General features: G+C 44.2%; 2 protein-coding genes across 4 annotated transcripts in view; one reads left to right on the top strand and one right to left on the bottom strand.

Annotated features, from left to right (window-relative positions):
- The window catches only part of LOC308161746 (dedicator of cytokinesis protein 9), a gene marked incomplete at its 5' end in the record, with an annotated part of 60,504 nt that overhangs the window by 27,086 nt on the left and 12,056 nt on the right, over window positions 1-21,362 (bottom strand). For all 3 annotated transcript variants that reach the window (XM_080535806.1, XM_080535808.1, XM_080535807.1), the window contains 10 exons: window positions 203-343; window positions 436-510; window positions 1,209-1,261; window positions 2,665-2,839; window positions 6,366-6,500; window positions 6,783-6,878; window positions 13,173-13,242; window positions 14,153-14,235; window positions 15,935-16,024; window positions 20,920-21,036. In XM_080535806.1, coding sequence (XP_080391932.1) covers window positions 203-343; window positions 436-510; window positions 1,209-1,261; window positions 2,665-2,839; window positions 6,366-6,500; window positions 6,783-6,878; window positions 13,173-13,242; window positions 14,153-14,235; window positions 15,935-16,024; window positions 20,920-21,036 — 1,035 coding nt within the window. The remainder of the gene's footprint in view (window positions 1-202; window positions 344-435; window positions 511-1,208; window positions 1,262-2,664; window positions 2,840-6,365; window positions 6,501-6,782; window positions 6,879-13,172; window positions 13,243-14,152; window positions 14,236-15,934; window positions 16,025-20,919; window positions 21,037-21,362) is intronic.
- Window positions 10,473-12,570, top strand: LOC308161856 (polyadenylate-binding protein 1A-like; the record flags this gene model as incomplete). Its single annotated transcript, XM_080535933.1, has 3 exons — window positions 10,473-11,348; window positions 11,480-11,911; window positions 12,436-12,570. 3 exons carry the CDS (start codon window positions 10,473-10,475, stop codon window positions 12,568-12,570), a joined length of 1,443 nt encoding a protein of 480 aa, XP_080392059.1.

Raw genomic sequence — 21,362 nt, 5'->3', positions numbered from 1 at the left:
TCTCCTTATAAGTTAACCCATTCATTGTTGCAGAAGCTGTACTTTATGATACAGTTCTTCACTGTACTATGATACAGTTCTTCACTGTACTATGATACAGTTCTTCACTGTACTGCAAAATACTAGTGTGAATGTAAACATTTGACAATATAAAATTATTCATAAAAATGTACTCTTATTCATACAACCAAAGGAGGCTTACATTTGTTGTCGGTCCCTCCTCATTCTCCGCCACGCAGCTTTGCAAGTTGAAAGACAGGTCATTACAATTGACCAAGATGCGCTTGCCAAACTTCTCTTCAAACTGCTTTATGTCCGGCTCAATTCCTGAGAAGTCGAGTTTCTAATGAGAAAAAGAAAAGGAGATTAGGGTTGTAATCTTTATTTAGAGCAGGGGGTTGTCAAGACTCTCAGTGGAGCAGCATATTTACTAACCTGGGTGTCAGGGTCCAAGGTGAACAGCTTCAACCTGGTCTCATTCCTCATTTTAGATTCAATATCGCGGGCGCTCTGAAGACAATAATAATTATTTTTTAAATATACAGCCACAAACCACAACCTTTCTCAATCAGCATCTGGAATTGAGGTTGTACACGACGTGCTGATCAGGAGAGAGCGGACTCAATGGTAAAGTCAGGTGGTGCCACCACAGCAGAGCCTGTCAGGCAGTTTGTCAGACTTCTGGTCTCCTAACTCTTACCATCAGTTTCCATGCACATATGGCTTATCTATAGGCCTCTCTCCTCAGGGCTACCATATGGACATGTGCACCTTGGAGCCAGTCAGATGTCCACCTCAGAGCCCAAGCTGTTACTGGAGACACAGCCTATGCAGTCTGCATAAACACTGAGTGCTTCAGCAAATGGCCAAGGGAAATCTCATACTGTAGCTTTATGAGAAATACAACAGATTTTTGGGTTTTCCTCCTGCTTCAGTTGCTTTTTTGGAGCCAGGAGCTGCCTTAAATGAGTGTATCTCTCATTCGACATTAAAACAAGGTTATAAACGGAGGTGTATACCTACACATAACCAATGAGTTAAAACAAGCTAATCAAACCCATGTGTGTGGTAGGTGTGCTCTCAGTGTGCTCTCACTGCTCACTACCTTCATGGTGAAGTGATTTCCCTGGTGCAACTACACTATGTGTCACATGAACAGGGGTTGAGTCCTCATGCTTGGGCAGCCCATTTGTGAAAACAGGACCTACCTGAAAGCTGTCCATACTCCCAGAGGAAGAGTCTGCCTTTCCCAGATCGTCATCTAGACAGAGTAGAGTAAAAAAAAAAGAGTACCCATTGGTAACCAACCAAAATAAGGTTAAACAAATCCAGTTCTAGTGATTATTGTCATAGCACACCTCTCCTTAATCACTCACTAACACTAAATAGTGATTAAACTGTCATGAGATCAGTCAGGGCCCCGAGAACCAGACCCAGGCCCTGGTGTTGTGCACCCAGATCCCAGACCAGAGGCCTTAGAGCGGGGTTGTTTTCCCCCTACAGAAGAGCGTGATTCATAAAAGATGGGGGGGTTAGTGAGATTAGTGGGGCTCTTTGTGCCGACGCACTCAAGACTCCTTCCTCCTGGCACAGACCTCAGAACAGACAGGAGGTGAGTATTAAAAGCTTGGGTGGTCTGGTCCACTCCCCTGCTGCTGCACCACCACGGGAGAGAGCTGTCTGGAGGAGACAGAGACCCGGGAAGGGGGGTGTATGTGTGTGTGTGTGATGCAACCACAACGTTGATATTGAACGGTATGGTGTGGTGAGAGCCACATGGAGATGTGCAGTATGGTACGTAAGGGAAATGGGCAGCTAACAACGTCACTACTGAGTGATTATTAGTGTTATTGACATGTTTGCTTGTTTAGAAGCAAAGATGTAACCCCTCCCTCCCCTCCCTTCCTGTTGTCTCGTGCCCCCCCCCCCCCCCCCATCTCTGTAATCTTGTTTTCAATCACTGTTTCTATTGTAAAGAGCTTTGAATTGCATTCATGTACGAAAGTCGCTATATAAATAAAGTTTCACTTCACTTCACTTCACTACTGGCTACCAGCATGTCCATTTATAAAACTGGCATCTCTGTCTCCATCATCTAGCTCCAGGGTGCTTTAGTGTACTCTGAAACAGCTCCTATCCATTACCTGTGTATGCTATCTAGGTATATGTCATCAATTGTGATTTTGTGTTTACATGGGACAGCATTTCTGTACATAAGTGTTCTGTACTAAGTGGTATGAAAGGATGTAAGCCAAAGACACGTTTCCTCTATGGCGGATTCTAGTCTGCAGAACAAGCCTATATTGACACATTCCTCTCCCTGAGAAGCAGACTAGTGTACTTAGGTGAACCCTGGATGTTTTCTTTGTATTACTGACACTATGAGAAGCACATTTTCCCTGTACAAGGGTTTTGTTGAGAGAAAGGTAGATGATGTTTTAACAGGATTCACACGGAAATGTAACTCTGTTCTCTGTCTCTGCTCTTACCTTGGATCCTGTGAACTCACTGAGAGTGTGCACATGCACGCATACACCACAACGCACCACACACACACGCGAGCGCCGCACACGCACACGCACACGCACACGCACACGCACACACACACACACACGCACACACACACACACACACACACACACACACACACACACACACACCCACCATCGTGTATGTCCCCATTCCTTTTCTCCTGCATGGCGATCTCGAAGCTGCTGTGGAGGATCTTGTTGAGGGTGCTGATCCAGTCCTCCATCTCTCCCTCGCTGTCCGCAGCCAGCAGGTACGTGCTCTTGTCCTGCATCTTCAGCTCAAAAGCAAACCTCCGAACCTTGTTGTTCTATAAACACAGGACACAGAGGAGGAAAGGTGGCTCAGTGACAACATCATTGTTTTAGGCAATGCCAAAGTTCAGTGAGGGAGTTAGAAATAGCAACACAGTTTTAGTAGAGGGCTACGGACTACTGCAATAATAGAACCACATTCTCAAGAGGAAAACACTGGAGAACAGTTACTATCAAAGGAGACATTCCTGCATGTGAAAAATACTGTGAGTGCGTGTCAGTCAAGTATGGGTGTTTTCTTACAATGTCTAACTGTGAATATAGCAGGTCCAAACAAAATGTTCCAACCCACCATCCAAAGTTAACATCCAAAAAGTCACCAAAAGTCACCCGAAGGCAGCAGCTGCTTAGTTTCATGATTAATTTCATGGCACTTTGAAGAAAGCCTAACTCTAACTCTCTTAACAACATCTATCCTTTCCCTCATTGGAAATGGCTAATTTTGTATTTGCCATGACTTTAGATTTTATGAATAGCTTCAGAAGAGATTGGCATATTTCAAGAGTCCTAAAGGGTAAGAAAACAGATGGAACCAGTAAAACTGGTATGTGTACCGTACATATTTTGACAACGATAATATCACTGTCCATATTTCCTGTATTTGTAAAAGCTTCAAAAAGTGTTTCGTTGACTTTGAAAGATGTGGAAGGGGAAGAAACAGACATAGCTGGCTATAAGTCTGCCATCAGCCGGAGAGCATACAGACGTCAGAGCAGGGTGCGAGACAGAGACAAAGTACTTCCATATGCGTATCAAAGAGCCCATCATTGCCAGGAGTGCAGCTGAGCTCTTATAAAGGGACTGAGGCTGCAGAGTGGAGTCAGCAGCTCTGGGACGAAGCTGTGGATTTGACTTATGACCCCCCCCCCAATCAGCCTGTTAGAGTGATGTAACTGTCTCAGGTGTTGCATGTCTCTAAAACACATAACCCACCGCCCAGCAATAGTGACTCAATCAGCCTCCATAACCCAACCACTCCAGTTACGTCTCTGGGCTTTGATGGTTATGAAGTTAACTAAAACATCCAGGTTCCAGTAATTCCACGGTTGTGTAAACAACCTCCTCCACAACATTGCCGGAACATTTCTCTCTAAATCATTAACTGAGTTAGCCACGAGTGGGAGTCCAATAAAAGATCACATAACACTGGACAATGCTTCAGTCACCATGGATATTATTACAGTAAGGCCAAGCTGTTGGGCCTGCAGAAAGGGAGTGAATGGGAGGGAAGGCCATATCCTCTATGCCAGCAGAGTAAACAGAAGATATGAGGGCGTTTGGGACAGGAATCACAGAGGACTTATCATCAACAGACCAATAATCAGGCTCAGACAGATGGGAGGACTTGAATGAGTTCTCCAAATATAACTCAATAACAACAACAGATCCTGGGTGAGAGTGCTCAGTCGGACTGAATCATGGGTATCACAGTCTTACTTATGTCTTCAGCAATTAGCTTTACGTTACAGGTTACTTTGTCCATTAGACCTAGGAGGAAGGGGGGGCTACTGTAAAAAACAGCAACATAGCTTCAAGGAACATCTCCAGTCCTTATCACTCTCAGTCCATCTTGTCCTCAGAGGAGATCAATAAGATTATTGTCTCTGAAATTATTTTCGTTTGTTTGTTATGTCAGAGTAACAACAATTTAGCACAAAGTCACGTTTAAAAGTTTATTTAAGTTTATGTCAGCTTTAATTCATTTATAGATGTTCCTCTACTCAGACTGCATCAGGATTGCCTAGGCATGTTTCTTTGGTGGTTGACTGACAGCCCATCTAGCCAATCAATGTTACAGCTAGTTGCTAGCTTGTTTCAGATTGGTGTATTAGATACTAATAGGCGTAATTTAGTGATTTAAGTCGGACTTTAATTCTCCCCTCAGCTATTATGACCCTAACTGTGCAAATGAGTTAAATATGCTCGGTTGATGTCTAGCACACACATCTTTGGTAACCCAACTCCATACATTACGCAGAGGAATAGAGGGACGGATGTTGGATGCTACTTCTGTTTCTCTCATCATGGAAAGTTTGAGCAAGGGAAGGGAGGGAAGGGAGGGGAGGAGAGGGGAGGAGAGGGGAGGGAGCGTTATGACCAGGGTTAAAGGGAATGGCTGGAGATGTCTCTCTGGAGAGGGGGAGAAAAAAAGATTTTCCCAGGACATCAGACCTCTGATCACACAAAGGAGGTCCTCTGTAGGAGAGAACCAGAAACTGGCTGGCCACAGGGATGTCAGGTGGAACGCCTCAATGTGTGTGTGTGTGTGTGTGTGTGTGTGTGTGTGTGTGTGTGTGTGTGTGTGTGTGTGTGTGTGCGTGTGTGTGTGCGTGCGTGCGTGTGCGTGCGTGTGTATAAGTGTGTGTTGGCTTTATAAAAGAGTAGGGTGACGCGTGCTGAAGCAGCCTGAGGCATCACTCCAGTATGCCGTCACTCCATATGCCAATGATTGCAGAGTTAATCAACTACAGATCCACTCCGAACAGTTGTTGTGGTTTAGAAATTAGAAGCACATTATCTTGCCAAATGAATGGATCACCTCAGCAGAATGTACCACAGGCCAGTGTAGTGCACAGGGAGAGAAGTGACAAACTGAAAGGAGGGACATTCATCAACATTACTATCTAACACCCAAACACAGCTCACGAAAATAAAATACAAATGGTGCTGACATTAGAACCATGATCACAAACAGAGGGTTCCCTCCCTCTCTGTGGAGACTTGAGGTGCGGAATCTGGTACAGTATGTTTCTCATCTGAGTGGACAGGAGCAGGAGGTGGATTGTTAACTTATGGCACCTCAAATGGAGTGTGTCAGGCAGCTGGGGGCGTAGGGGGTGAGTCGGTCGATGAGAGCTCTGAGAGGGCCAGGGTCAGCAGCAGACATGCTCCAGGGAGGTTCATTCAGCCCAAGCACACAGACCCTTACCTCCACCGCCCCCGTACTCACAGGGGGATCCTCCCTCTCCTCTGGCCCCATAAAGCCCACTCATCCATTTCACTCCATTTGATCTGCCTCATGTCAGCTGAATGCTGGGTCAGGAATAACAGGACCATTCCATCCATTTGTGTAAAAGAGCGATAATGACGCTTCCAGTCCGTCTTGAGAGATCTTGTTCATCTTCTAGCATGTGGTATTGATTGCTAGCCTGCAGTAAAGTGCATGGATATATGACATCTGCATTCACCTTGTTTCAGCAGCTGAGAGTCAGCAGTGAAGGATGACCTTGGTGAGGGAGGGAGCGGAAGACTCAGGTTTCAGCCCTGTAGGAGCTTGATGAATGGGGAAGGGTCCCAATGTCACAGAAACATGGAGAAACATTTCAGCACTGATCCCCTGTTGCTAGCTTTGTGCTGAAGTTTGACTTCTCTATGAAAATGAACTTAGAAATGACTGAGAAATTAGATTTCAAGGTTTTTGGAACTCAATGTGGACTCTAGCTTATCCCATGGCATAGAATGTTAGTGTGTTTATCCAGGCCAAATCGCTTGGGATCACTTGGGGGTACTCAGATAGTTTACCTGAACAACACCCATACAGGAGTCCAGGAATATGGTTCCTTTGGGTTCTTTGGAGATCTTCTCATCCTTGTAGAAGTTCAGGTTGTAGGAGCCATCGCCCAGCTGGGTTAGGTGGAAGTACCTCCTCTTGAAAGACTGGAGAAATCAGAGAAAAAACACAAAAAAACACATTTCTGAAACACAACATTGGCACAGACAATTACAACAGCATGACTAGGAAGTCACTGCCTTCAACATAATGAAAATCAGTTCCTGTGACTGTTCAGGTCTTGACAGAGACCTACGTCCTTCTGTCACTGGAGACACGACACTGTCCCCATTTGATTAATGACTACTCATCAACACTAGTACATCTGGCACACAAGATAATCGTTGTTCGTAGAAATGGGTGTCATCGTCATTGTTAGAATCACTCACCCTCATGGTGACACTGATGGCACTGTTCATGTTACCCTTATACAGCCAGCCATGTTTGGTGATGCCTCCTTTCTGGGAGCCTAGGGAGGCTGTGTCCTGGAAATGGGAGAGGCATGAGATCAGACACATTCAAGATACACATACTTGTACACTGCACCACATAAAAAATATTGCTGTACCAACTCTCTGCCAAAACCTAGCCAAATTGTGCATCCACTAGAAGCCCTTGATCTTGCGGGTAAGATATCTTTGAAAAAAACAACAACTGTATAGGCAATATAAACACTACCGTCCTGAGAAGATGAGAGAAACCTAAGTTGGATGTAGGTCTCTCTAGGACTCCAAACAAGCTGCCAGTACATTCAACAAACTATAAATCTATGAACTAAATATATCTTAAATATATCCTCTTCTTCCTCCTCCTTTCGTCATGATGACCATCATCTCAGAGGTCTCTCGGTTGTCAGGTAAATACCATGAAACCACGTAGTTCACTGTCAAGTAACATTAGCATTAGCACACATGGCTACTATCTCTATCCCATGAAGGCTTCCAGAAGCATAATGATCTGTACAAATAAATCAATTAGGAGGGTAGTGAGGGAAAAGGAGACGAGGCACAGGCCCTAGTTTCCAGGTCCTCATGATGAGAACACATGTCCACAGTGTTAAAGCTGCTTGTCTTTGACAGACTACAGTGATACACTATTGTCCCGGACAGTTTTAATTACCGACAATAATTAATGGTTTTTCAAGTCATTTTTCATGGTCTGACCTGTTTCTATTCCCTCTCTTTCATATAATAAAATAGCTGTAAAAGTGTTGGCAGAGGGCAGAATATTTTCAGGATATCGTCGACTCATCTGAAGAGGGTCTGGAAACGCTCAGGGCCTGCTTCCATTCATCATGCTCTAGCTAACATGACGCCAGCCCCCTGAGAATCAGACAAATTATGTGTGTTTGCTTTTAGTGAACCCCAAAGCTCCTCACAATGTTGCCAGGCAACATCGATAGCGACCAGATACTAAGCTGTTGTATCAATAAACTAAAGGTCCAATAGGGACAATCATTCCATAATCAATGATGCATTTGATCATAAATGTGATCATGTGAGCTACCCTATTGTGTGCTTTTGTCTTTAAATACCTGGACAGACACGGGTCTGGGGTTTCTGCGTGCGAGAAAGAATTTATTTGGGGGATTTCAGGAGACATTTTTCACTTCCTCAGCTATCGTCTGGCCAGATCAGTCTCACTTCTCTGATAGGGGGTTCTTTAGCTGGGATGCTCTTGGCTGCCGGAGGATATTCTTACACAGTCATGTGGAACAGAGGTGAAGGGTGAGGTGGGGGAGAGGTGAGGGGTGAGGTGAAGGAGAGGTGAGAGTGATTTGGGAGAGGGGTGAGTTTGGGTGGGGTTTTGTCATCAGGCCCTCTGAATGAAAGCCCCTCCCTCCCCTGTCAAATGTGATAATCATTCTGATGCTGAGTAGCTCAGGCCATGACCTCTGGTGATCTGACTGACTGGGCTGAATAAAGCCATGACCTTAATCACAACGATACATCAAATCATGCATTAAGAGAGGTCGCTCAAGTCATTGTACTTTTGCTAGGGATCCTTTAACCATGGAGTGCCTGCAGGGGGCATTGTCTCACACGGCATACTGTATCACTGGTAAAAAAAAACAACAACTAAATAACAGACAGATGCAAATAAAAGTCAACATGAGCAATAATGATCCAGGTAGTTTTGATAAAAGATAAAACACCATCACACCAGTACTCAATACTGCCTGCGTCACGCTCTGGAGAGCGCAGTCACTTTGAGTTTCACTGACCCCCCCAGGGTTGGGTTTAAGACCGGTGACCCCACAGGCTCCCTGGAGTGAGGTCCCACAAACCAATAGACCTAAGGTTTATACAGTTGTATAATCAGGCAATCTTAAAATTAAACAAATTAGCCCTGAGATAAAGAGAGCCAAATATTGGACTGTGAGAAGTCTGGTGCCTTGAATACTTCTGCGTGAGAAGCAGAGGAGAGATGAACCCATGGCCTTTTTGAGAGCCTGCCCAGCCTGCTCACCCCCAGATACATAGGCATGTTGCGATTGTTCATGCCACAGAAAACAACCAATGTTTACGTATGGTCCTCTGTGGCTCAGTTGATAGAGCATCGCGCTAGAAATGCTTAGGTTGTGGGTTTGATTCCCGCTGGGACCCTATACACTGAAAAATGTATGCAGTCACTGCAATATAAGTCACTTTGGATAAAAGCGTCAGCTAAATGGCAGCTAAATGGCATATACATATATATACAGTATATATGCCTCCAGCAACAGTGAAGGGAACTGCCAACGCATGACGTGGAGGTGTCTGCAGGTTTGCAGACAAAGGAGGTTGGCTTAACCCGAACATGACTGGTTCGGATCACGTTTGGGTCACTACATTTTATTTTTTTGTTTTTTTACTTATCCTAACCATAACCACTCAAAGTTAATGCCTAATACGGCCTAACCGCCATGCAATTCATAATTCACGTGGTCAAGCATGCATAAACATTAGTATTCTCAGGCAGGAACAATCGCAACATGCGTCTGTATCGCCATGAGATCAGGTTGGCCGGTCAGCTAACAAAATCCTGTTGCTAATTGCACTTTATACTTTACATGACAATTAGCCATTTAGACAAGACAATGCTTTGATCTCCTGCCGGAGACATTTAAGTGGAATTGGAACAGGAAAGCTAAATCAGTTCCTGAGATGCAGTTATATCAGTAGTACACAGCAGTGAGATGTAGTTATATCAGTATTACACAGCAGTGAGATGTAGTTATATCAGTATTACACAGCAGTGAGATGTAGTTATAGCAGTATTACACAGCAGTGAGATGTAGTTATATCAGTATTACACAGCAGTGAGATGGGACAGTTATGGTATTTTGGGCCCCAAAACAACGCTAACTTTGATATACTTGGGTATCCATAAACCATAATGAGGTTTACTGAAAAGAAAAAGTAAAACAGCTGGAAGCAATATCTGACTGTTTGTCACTCTTACATCTGAAGCTCTCTGTCTACACAGTTATGTGCAAAGTTTAGGAAAGTTAAAGTTATTTAAACATTTGACAATGTGCTGAATTCAACTTAAGTTGAACAGTTGTTTAGAGAATGAACAAATAAATATCTATTAGTTCAATAAATAGTTACATTGTTTCAAATGTTTCAACTTCTTTCAAAGTGTTCTATGAAATGATTTTTCAGAAGGCTCTGCCAACATGGATGGACCAGGACTGTAGCTCCCATTGAGACACACAGAGGACATGACCTTGGTGGTTTTGAGACCTAATTCAACCAGTCCGATTGCTGTGAAATGACTTGTGATGAATATAATAATCATAATAATAATAATACTAACTTTTTATTTGCATAGTGCTTTTCCTGCAAACGTTGTAGCTATGTGTATTATGGTCAACTCTCTCTCTCTGGGAAAGACATGCTTAAGGGCCTCTAAATGGACCCTGGCTATGGTCTGTGATGTAACAATGACTGAAGTTAGAATTCTTCTAAAACATTCCATCTGCATTACATTCCATCTGCAGTACACATTCTGTTCATTTACCTGCAAGTCCTCTGTGAAGAGCTAGATAGATAGACAGTTATTTGTTTCACAAACTTTTCCAAACTTCAGCAGACATGAATCCTAGTGCGTCTATTCAATCGATGGCCTCCTTGTATGTAGGAGATCTCCACAGGGACACCACTGAGGGAATGCTGCATGAGAAATTCAGCCCTTCTGGTCCAATCATCTCTATAAGAGTGTGCAGGGATTTGCTAACACGCCAATCTCTTGGGTATGCCTATGTCAACTTTCAACAGCAAGCTGACGCAGAGCGTGCCCTGGATACCATGAACTTTGATGACGTCAATGGAAGACCTATGCGCATCTTGTGGTCTCAGCGTGACCCTTCTCTGAGGAATAGTGGGGTCGGTAACATCTTCATCAAGAATTTAGTGGAGACTTTTGACAGCAAGCACCTCTACGACATGTTCTCTGAGTTTGGGGACATCCTTTCCTGCAAGGTAGTATCTGATAAGAATGGCTCTAAAGGCTATGGCTTTGTGCAGTATAATACCCAGGAGGCCACTGAGAGAGCTATTAAGAGACTCAATGGCATGTTATTGAGTGGCAGAAATTTGTTTATTGGACAATTCACATCTTGCGATGAACGAGAGGCTGAACTTGGATCCAGGGCTCGAGAGTTCACTAATATTTACATAAAAAACTTTGGAGAGGATATGGATGACCAACGCCTCAAGGAGAGGTTTGAAAGATTTGGACCAGCCCTGAGCGTCCGTGTCATGACTGATGGCGCTGGTAAATCCATGGGTTTTGGATTTGTCAACTTCGAAAGGCATGAAGATGCCAAGAGAGCCATTGATGAGATGAATGGCCAGGAGATAAATGGGAGATGGATCTACGTGGGCCGTGCCCTGAAGAGAGGAGAGCGCCAGACTGTGCTGAAGCGCCAGTTTGAGCAGATAAAGCAGAGCTGCAGGACCAGATACCAGGTGTGTGTTTATGAAAAAAATATACATACCCGTATACTGTATAAGTAAAATAAGTTGATAGTCATGGAAAACATTGTTGATGTATTTGAGGGATGAAAAACATCTCACTAAACAGGGTTTCTCTCTACCAGGGTGTCAACCTCTATGTGAAGAACTTGCATGACCGCTTGGATGATGAGCAGCTGCACAAAGAGTTCTCCCACTTTGGAACAATCACCAGTGCAAAGGTGATGATGGAGGGTGGACGCAGCAAGGGATTTGGCTTTGTGTGCTTCTCCTCCCCTGAGGCGGCCACCAAGGCTGTGACTGAGATGAACGGCCGCATCGTGGCCACCATGCCCCTGTATGTGGTCCTGGCCCAGAGCAAGGAGGAGCGCCAGACTCACACAACCAACCAGCACATGCAGAGGATGGCCAGCGTCTGCACCGTTCCCAACCCAGACATCAACCTCTACCAGGTTGCTCCCCCACCTGGATTCTTCATGGCTGCCATGCCACAGGCCCAGCAGCCTGCTGTCCATGACGTCCAGGACCAGGAGCCTCTCCCTGCCTCCATTCTGGCTGTCGCTGCCCATGAGGACCAGAAGCAGATGATATGTGAGTCTATTTGTTTGTTTCTATGGATCCCCATTAGCTGTTAGTTACTGTTACTGATATTTACTCTCCCTCCCTCCAGGTGAGAGTCCCATCTCATCCATCCACAACATGCTAGATGTCACTGTGCTGGAGGCCCAGTGGGCTGAGGAGGCTGTACAGAACGTGGCCCTGGCCCAGCGCAACAAGGAGGGCCAAGCTCACAGCACCAACCAGCACATGCAGAGGATGGCCAGCGTCTGCACCGTTCCCAACACAGACATCAACCTCTACCAGGTTGCTCCCCCACCTGGATTCTTCATGGCTGCCATTCCACAGGCCCAGCAGCCTGCTGTCCATGTCCAGGACCAGGAGCCTCTCCCTGCCTCCATTCTGGCTGTCGCTGCCCATGAGGACCAGAAGCAGATGATATGTGAGTCTATGTGTTTATTTCTATGGATCCCCATTAGCTGTTACAGTTACTGTTACTGATATTTACTCTCCCTCCCTCCAGGTGAACGTCCCATCTCATCCATCCACAACATGCTACATGTCACTGTGCTGGAGGCTCAGTGGGCTGAGGAGGCTGCACAGAAATCTGGCCACATCCCATCTTGAGTTCCAAGAGGCTAAGATCCAGACTTTTTAAACCGACTTCACCGATAAAGCATATTTAAGCATTGAAAAGATATTGCAATATTAATAAATTATTTCATTACAAAATTAAATTGATTGACTCAGCGATGTCTAGAAAAGGGTAAGCTGGACCTCGACGATACAAGTTAAAGACCTGGTTGGACCAGATAGACCAGGCCAAGACAAGGCCTCCTTGACCAGCAATGCACCTCCCAGCTCAGCATCGCTGTCTTTCTCTCTCCACCTAGTCTGAATTAATCACTGAAACCTTATACGGTATGGTGCTTGTGAGCTCTGAAAGCTGTGTTCTTGGAAAGGGTGGGTTCTGGTACAAAATGAATCCCGTCATCATCTGATATCTCTGTCATTCTGGCTTGACTGTGAGTGGATCATGGAAATTATTATAATTATTCTATCTATGTGGAGGATTATTTGTTCAGTGGCTTCGAGGTATTTACAGTAAAGTCATAGACAGAGTCAAAATGAGGATGGTTTGTGATGGGGCAGGTGAGAGTTCAGGAGCAAAGCTATTCTATTATATGCTACTAGGAGTAATAATAGTTGAACTGAAAGGTTGGTTATTTGTAACATTTCACCACATTCCAGCTCACGTACCTCATCTTTGTCAACATCTTCATCCACCTCAAAAACATGGACGGCCAGTTTATCTGGTCGGGACACTTTGCTGTAAAACACAAGGACAGAAAACACAGATCCATCAACGTCGCTAAAGGAAAATCCAGGCTTTTGATAAGTCTCGTGAGACATATCAAAATAAGGCTGGATTATTTTGTATAATTATATCTCGCGGGATTCATCAAAATAAGCCTGGACTGTCCTTTAACGACGTTGATGCAATACCCCCTGGACATCAATGCTATTCACTGAGCCTTTTGTTGACCAACAACAAACATGATTTAGTGTATCCATCCTTTCAATGGCTGATCAATGAATTGATCTCAAGAATAAAACGCAATGTACTGAACATGGACTATTGTTATTCCGAGGCTTTAAGACCAGAGAAACATTGTGAAATGTGTGACGTGTGTCCTGCCAATGATTCCATATTTTATTGTTTCCATTTCCCCGAACTCCACACAATAACAAAAGGGATACTGACATCAATAGCAATTATCAAGGTCACATAAGCTTTGTTTGTAGGTCTAAATTCCACCACAGTGACAACAATATTTCTCTGGATGAAAGGTGGAACTGATGACACCGTCTTCTAGCTGTGGGGGTGGTTTCCACACTGACTACATCCACAAGAATAGCCTGAGAGTGTGGCTTGAAGAGGAAGGACTCTATTGTTATTGTGGGTTAGAACATAAACCTGCATTTCCCTATAGTGCAGTCATGCCAACATCTCCTCAACAATCAGCAAAAGGTGATGGAAGTTACTGACAATATTCTGCCATTGACACTGGGGAGTGTGTGTGTGTGTGTGTGTGTGTGTGTGTGTGTGTGTGTGTGTGTGTTTTGGTTTGAGAGGGTACTGTAGCTGTTCTAACTTGCCCAGGAGGAACTTATGGTTGTTGGTTACACATTATACAACATTAGTACTGGCAAGACACCATTCTCAATAACAAGCTTACTTTGGAAGCTGCCGAAAATCTCCGGAGTAGTCCTCAAACTTGTAATTAACAACATGCCAATCAGAGTTGTAGGTCTTGATGCACTGTGAAAAAAGGAGACAGAGAATTTTTTATTAAGATTTTTTATAGAAACATCCACATCGCATATACAACAAAGTGTTGGTCCTATATTCTGGGGCAATGAACTTCATTTCTTATTGCAGCGTTAATGTTTTCTGAAACAGCCCTTCATTCTGGGAATCCTTTGCTCCCCATCCAATCAGATTAGAGCTTCTGCAGGAAGAGGAAGAGAGATCAAGGGGGAAAGCTCATCTTTGAGCAGATAGTTGGCAGACAGGACTTCCACAGGATTTGGAATTAAAAAGCAAATAGCAGTCAGACTTAATAGTTCTAAAGGTGAGAAACCAAAATGTTATATGAATGGAATGGTATGGTTAACAGTATGGTAAGCTGAACATTGACATCAATGCTATGTCATTGACATCAATGCTTGATTTGAAGGGCCTGCCAGTCCTGTAGTGAAGAATGCCACAGCCCAGACAAAAGCTGCACTCACTGTCTGTGGCTATGATAGAGGAGGCCAGTTTAAGGCGTGTGTGTGACACTTCACCCCAGGATTACAGGATTAAGTAGGCGTTTGAGCAGCACAGCAGTCCAAACTGGGAGGGAAGGAGTGCTTCTCTATCTCTGGAAGACATCTGTTCATTGTTAAAGCTTTGAGTGAAATGAGCAACAGAATGTTACTCATACAGAGAGGCGTGCAGTTTACTAGAAATGGTCTGACAGGGGAGTCCTCCTGCAATCTGATCAGAAGAGTAATGGAAAACAGAGAGGCTCTAGATGGGTTGTACTGCAGCTGTCCTGCTGATGCAATATTGCACTTGACCAAAAGGAAGCATTTCTTTTAAGGCTTGAAACGGGGACTACCTAAAACTGAACTTTGATCTGAGAGATGAACAGAGTTTAGCAGCCAGTTGTCTGTTTTTCTTACAGATAAAGACATAGTTGTACACTGAGTGAGTGATTGTTCCCGTTAAACCCATTCAGGACAGTAAAACCATTGTGCAGCTAAGGAGTACTTTTTGTGAAAGATAAGATGTCTGCCTATGTACGGACATACTAACTATTGCCAAGTCAATGTCTGATCCATTCTAAGACCACTAAGATGCAGAAGACATTAACAAGGCTTGGTACAGGCAAGCACCGCTGTAAACAGAGGTGTGATTAGGCATACCAGACATTTGAGAAGAACCATCCATATGCTTTGGAAGTTTATCAGTACTAAGTCTCCTGGCTGGAATAGATGTTATTGAAGTAAATGAAAATTCTCCAGTAATGAGGCATCATTTCTCAGCGTGCCTTTACTGAACAATAAAACTCCATTGTGTCACAAAATATGTGCTAGGTGAAATGAAAGCTCAGTTTGGCTGGACATTCTATAAAATGGGGAACGACCTCAAGTGTGTGTGTGTGTGTGTGCGTCTGTGTGTGTGTGTGTGTGTGTGTGTGTGTGTGTGTGTGTGTGTGTGTGTGTATGTTTGCGGTCCAGTTTGTTTCCATATCTACTGATCTGGTGTGGACTGCAGTTCATCAATGCCAAGTCAGATGCTGGACGAGGACTAATATGAAACTCTGTATTACTGTAACTTGTTAATGTGGCTGCACGGTATACTAGCAAGGAATAGCACATCTCAATGCCAACATCTAACTTTCAATAAAAGCACTGCACTTGCAGGACAAAGGTTAGGTTTTTACAGGATTATTGCACTAGTGGGATCTTACCTCCTGGACAAACAGACTCTGAGCCTCCTTCTCTGCATTCTCAGGCACTGTGGGGTAGAGAGTCCTTCCTTGCCGTCTCAAAGTTGAAATCTGTGGATTGAAAAGAATTGCATCACTGAATCACTACAAATACAGGCCCAGGCAGCATTTGGAAAAAAATCATAGATGGATGCTTTGAAAATAAAACTGTTTTCAAACACACAAAACACTACACAAATATGAAATCATGGCAGATGAAGAAAGAAAATGGAAAGAGAGACGTCTGAAATGTTTCAATCATGACACATAACAGGCTTTGAGTCATGTTCTCAGTCATACAGTATGTGGGCTCAGCTGGTCATGATTTCACAGAAATGCTCCTCCAAATATTATTCCATGCTAGAGAATGGGTCTCAGGTCTGTGGGTGGGGTCAAAGGGCAGTGTGTGAGGGAGGCTGAAGGCAAGACGCTCCTCCACATTGTTGACCTCCAGGACCCATAGACGGACGGACACACCCAGGGTCTGGCTCTCAGCCACCGACTACAGTACAGCACAAAACAGGAGGCTCCCAGGGGAGCTGGACTCAGTGTCTCAACACCTCTAATGCCTTCCTGCTGTTACTGCTAATGACCACTTCCTTCACTCTGCAGCCTGGTGGGCACATACCAATGTGATGTAACACACTAGATAGATAGATAGATAGATAGATAGATAGATAGATAGATAGATAGATAGATAGATAGATAGATAGATAGATAGATAGATAGGTAGGTAGATAGATAGATAGATAGATAGATAGGTAGATAGATAGATAGATAGATAGATAGATAGATAGGTAGGTAGGTAGATAGATAGATAGATAGATAGATAGATAAGATACACCAATGCATATCAAATGTAAACCACCGGAATCAACACCAAGAAACAATGGGAAATCAGTATGTCAATCTTCATAAAACATCTCTTTTCACATGTAACTCTAATTTCCCTTTAATAATGTCTTGATGATGACAGTATGCAGAAAGATTTATGAAAAACCAATATTATTTAACCTCCCCTTAGTTGTTCTTCCTTCTAAATATGTTCAGCCCAGATATGAGTGCACTGTAGCCTAGTTTTCAGCTCCCTTGTGAGACCTGTTTGACATACTATTTCAGTTAAACTGAGATTCTTCCTGATAACAGTTAGAGGAAGCGTTTTGTCACCCTCTGTTCTCCAGCATTCTACGGAGATTCCCTTTGCAGAAACACACTTTAAAGTACCAGGAAACAGAAAATAAATATCAACACAGAGGACACAGCAGATTCAATTTACCCCACATAAGTGATAGAGAAACAAACTACAGCAAAAGTATAAGCAAACAATAACAAACCTCAAATTCCCCACTTGACTCATATCCTTTTAAAGCTGAAACGGACAGGGTCAAAGCCAACATGCTGAGGTACCTGACTTACAGTAAAGCATATTTTAAGATTAGGGCAATGGTACAAAAGTGAGGTAAGCAATTCAAGACAGTAATAAATCCGGACTGCTTGTCCTGGGCAACCTTACCAATAGCTCTGCTATAGTCATTATCTCTACACTTTCACAGACACATATAAGCAGGATTTTTCCAGCAGGGCCTGGCGAGCAGCACTCCATAAACTCTAAAAATTGAGTCACAGACTGTGAACTGAGACACAAAACTACAATGAGGTCGTGAGAAGCTTAATTTTCTTAACTCCCAATGCACAAAAAACAGGAAGAAAATTGAACATATGAAAATGACTGCTAATATTATTCCAAGCATCACCCCTACATCAAAAATGGTACAATATTAAGTGCCATGAAAAAAAACAACAGGAGATGGTTCTCTAGAAAAATGACTCCCTAAGCGTCACTGGGATCCATTCCATAGAGGCTTGGTCATTTGGGTCAAGTGCTCCATTCTGGAGATTATAACTAATGGTAATGTGCGGGGTTCCAGGTTTCAACAGTTCGGCCATTCTAAAATAATGAATGGGGGGGGGCGAATGCTGTAGGTAGGGAAGTGTTTCGTTCAAACGCAGTAGCTGATCTATAGACACACAGTAGTGATCTATTGATAATCAATCCAGTGAGATTGTGATAAGGTTGAGGTCAGGAGGACCTCCCTGCTGAGCATGGCCTTTTCCCTGCCTGGTGTTAACACATTCTAAACACTCTGCCAGTGATGAACACAATGCAGAGAGGAGCTCCTATTTGTAAACCTGAGGTTCTCCCCTTCCTCTTCCCCCGGCCCAGGTTTCCTGCTGGGTAGATGGTAATCTCTTTAATCTAAGCAGCAGAAACAAACAGGCGTGTAGGCCAGAGGGAGCCAGGAAGTGGGCAGCAGGAAACACTGGGAATACGAGTCTCTGTGGAGGAACTGTGTAGTGAAAGGAGTTGAGGAGCAGGGATGGATTCAGCTGCACTCAGCAAGGAGCCACTCAGACTCCATATCCCTCATAAGAACCCGCCGCATCCTGGGGTCAATCTACTGATGACACATAACCTAAGCCTCTTCCATGTATGTATTTTCGGATATTACCATTACATTTTTCCCTTATGTTATATTTCCTCCTGTCTGCTCGTAGAATCCAGTTATCAAAGACATAAGTGCTTTATGAAAACCATCCCTTGTGATGCTGAAATCGGTACAATAGGAAGAGGAATCGTGTCTGGACATTCCTGGGGGTGAAACGCAGTGACAGCTCTTCCTGGTTGTCAGGCTTTATGACCAGTGCACCATAAGTTAAAGTGGAGGGAGGGTCCCTCTCCTAGTAATCCCAGACCAAATTCCCTGAGAAGACAACAGCATTGAGAGAACCTGCAGGAGCAACCGGTGCTTGACTCTCCTAATGGCGAGTGCTCGCTGATCAAATCCAGATGGAGATAATGTAAACACAGTCTCCCAATTTATTTGACTAAACAGTCCCTGTTCTTTGAGATATAATTTGATAACAACCTCCAATGAGAAGCATTGGATACAGGACAGGGGGCATGTGTGTGAGTGTGTGTGTGTGTGTGTGTGTGTGTGTGTGTGTACTGTGTACGAGCACGCGGGCGCACGCGCGCGTGTGTGTGTATGTGTGGTTACAGGAGGTAGAAACTTTTTCTAAAGCTAAGGCTCTGCCAACAATAGGATTTACACACCAGCCTGGAAACAGCCCACAGACAGACCAAGGCAGTGTGGTCAGATGTGCTCTGCTGGCACTGGCCAAGATTTATAGGGTACTATCACTACACACTCATCAGTGCCAGCGTGTAAAACAGCACCAGATACAGTATAGCCTCCCTCCCACCCCTTCACACTGTGAGTGTCCACAATCCAAAGGTCCTGACACACAAACGGATACAACAGATCTGTCTTAAGAAGAGCTCTCGGGTTATTGAGGGCGAAACAGATGTTGGCCTCAGTCAGAGTAGTATCTTCAGTGTTCACCTGTCGCTCCCTTCACAACGAACCGTTTGTACGTGGTACTGGTATGTCATGGACAGAGAGTTACACTGAAGCACCATGAGAGCACAAGCGACATGGTCAAGGCTGCCTGACTGTAACTGAGCTCCAGCTGTCTGGCCTTCACTAATACACCCAGCCCTCAGCCCTCAGCCCCAGCCCTCAGCCCCAGCCCCAATCCCCTGCCCTCAGCCCCAGCCCTCAGCCCCAGCCCTCAGCCCCAGCCCTCAGCCCCAATCCCCTGCCCTCAGCCCTCAGCCCCAGCCCTCAGCCCCAATCCCCTGCCCTCAGCCCCAGCCCTCAGCCCTCAGCCCTCAGCCCCAATCCCCTGCCCTCAGCCCCAGTCCCAGCCCCAGTCCCAACCCTCTGCCCTGGCTTCTGTTTACACTGCTCTCCTTCACTCTCTTTTCCAGCTCTCTGCAAACTGTATACGGGATTATTGAGTGTTTTCACAGTGCGTAGGATTGATTGGAAAGCACAGAGCGCAAAATGAGTACAGGCGCACTGTGCAAAAAGGAATTTGAGTAAGGTATTGAAAGGATGTGAGAATTGTACAATATTGTACAGTATATTGTACAGTAATATCACTGTATATGATAAACTGTCTGTTTTATTCAAAATGTTAAATAGCTTTTGGGTCCACAAGAAAGTGCCATTACTGTTTTTTTCCTGGTTTTTATAGCCATGAGGCAGAGACCAGTTAAAATGTTAAATAAATCTAGGAAATATAACCCCTTCTTTAAAATGTGTATTCTCCAACGTAGGATATTCTAAGGAAAGATGTAAAAGTCATTATGGCCTGTTGAAACAAAGGAAGCTCTCAAAAGAAGGAGACCAAAAACAGTAAAATACTCTAATAATAATAATAATATCTCTATCCTATAAAATCTCTGTTGGACCGTGAGACACTGAGGAAGGGTCAGGTTTGGAGGATACACGTCTCATTCGTGCCCCTGTTAAGAACATCTTCCTAAGTGCTCTCACTTCCTGAAGCGCCAGTGCCCAGGGCCAGATTTCCCATTTCATAGTTTCCACCCTGGGCGTCACACACGCTCAATACTGATGGAAAGTCTGAGAGAGTGTGTCCTGCTGAACGGGGCTGGAGATAACCCTTACTCTGTCACAACACAGGAGGCAGAATGAGCCAATAGAACAGATGGCCCCTGACCCTCGCTTCTCTACAGCGTGGAGGGATATAAACACAAGGAAAGCTTCGACGGACGACCTCGCCCTACACTCACAACACGGGCCTGAGAGGCGCAGGGAAATAGTATGAAATCAAAATAAATACAACATTGAAAACACGCAAGTGGGAGGTGGAATAATGGAATAATGGTGTTTTGAACAGATAACACTAATGTCAACGCTTCACATGCTAAGCTGGTTATGGAGATTGTATTTATCTAGCTGTGCATGATAAAATCCTCACCACGGTTAATATCAGCGAATAAGATATTTTCATCCTAACCTCTACAATTACTTTGGTGCATTATTCTCAAACATAAGTAATATAGTGGTTTATGGCCCTGGTCCTAGTTGGTCACTCACCTGAAAGTCCTCCAGGGGGAACTGCAGCATGTCCCTGAGGACATCACTGAGGATCTGGGTCTTCCTCTGGACCAGAACATTCTCATAGTCCAACGGCTCGATCACCTTCGGCTTCACCTGGGGAACACACAACACATGGCCTGTTAATAACACATTATTAATACACGTATTACAAAAACACAAATGACACAGCACACAAATGTTTTCCTTATATGGAAGGTATATTAAGAGATACAAATCAAGATGATGGGCACAGCGTAGTATGCATTCAAGTCAAGCTAAGTTGCCATATCTGTCTGAATATATACAGACAGTAATATTTCCTCTTTCCAGGAGAATTTGATAATCACCAAGGAGACTATTTAAAGCATCCCTTCAAAAGTGAATACGAGGGGATCTCAAGAGCAGAGTGGCAACAGCTCACCTTTGTGCCCAACCAAAAC

This window comes from Nansenia antarctica (genome assembly GCF_963989245.1).
Source record: "Nansenia antarctica genome assembly, chromosome: 7".
In the NCBI taxonomy this organism is placed as follows: Eukaryota; Metazoa; Chordata; class Actinopteri; order Argentiniformes; family Microstomatidae; genus Nansenia; species Nansenia antarctica.
The sequence above is the reverse complement of the archived record's forward strand: the minus strand, read 5'-3'. Positions and strand labels throughout refer to the sequence as shown.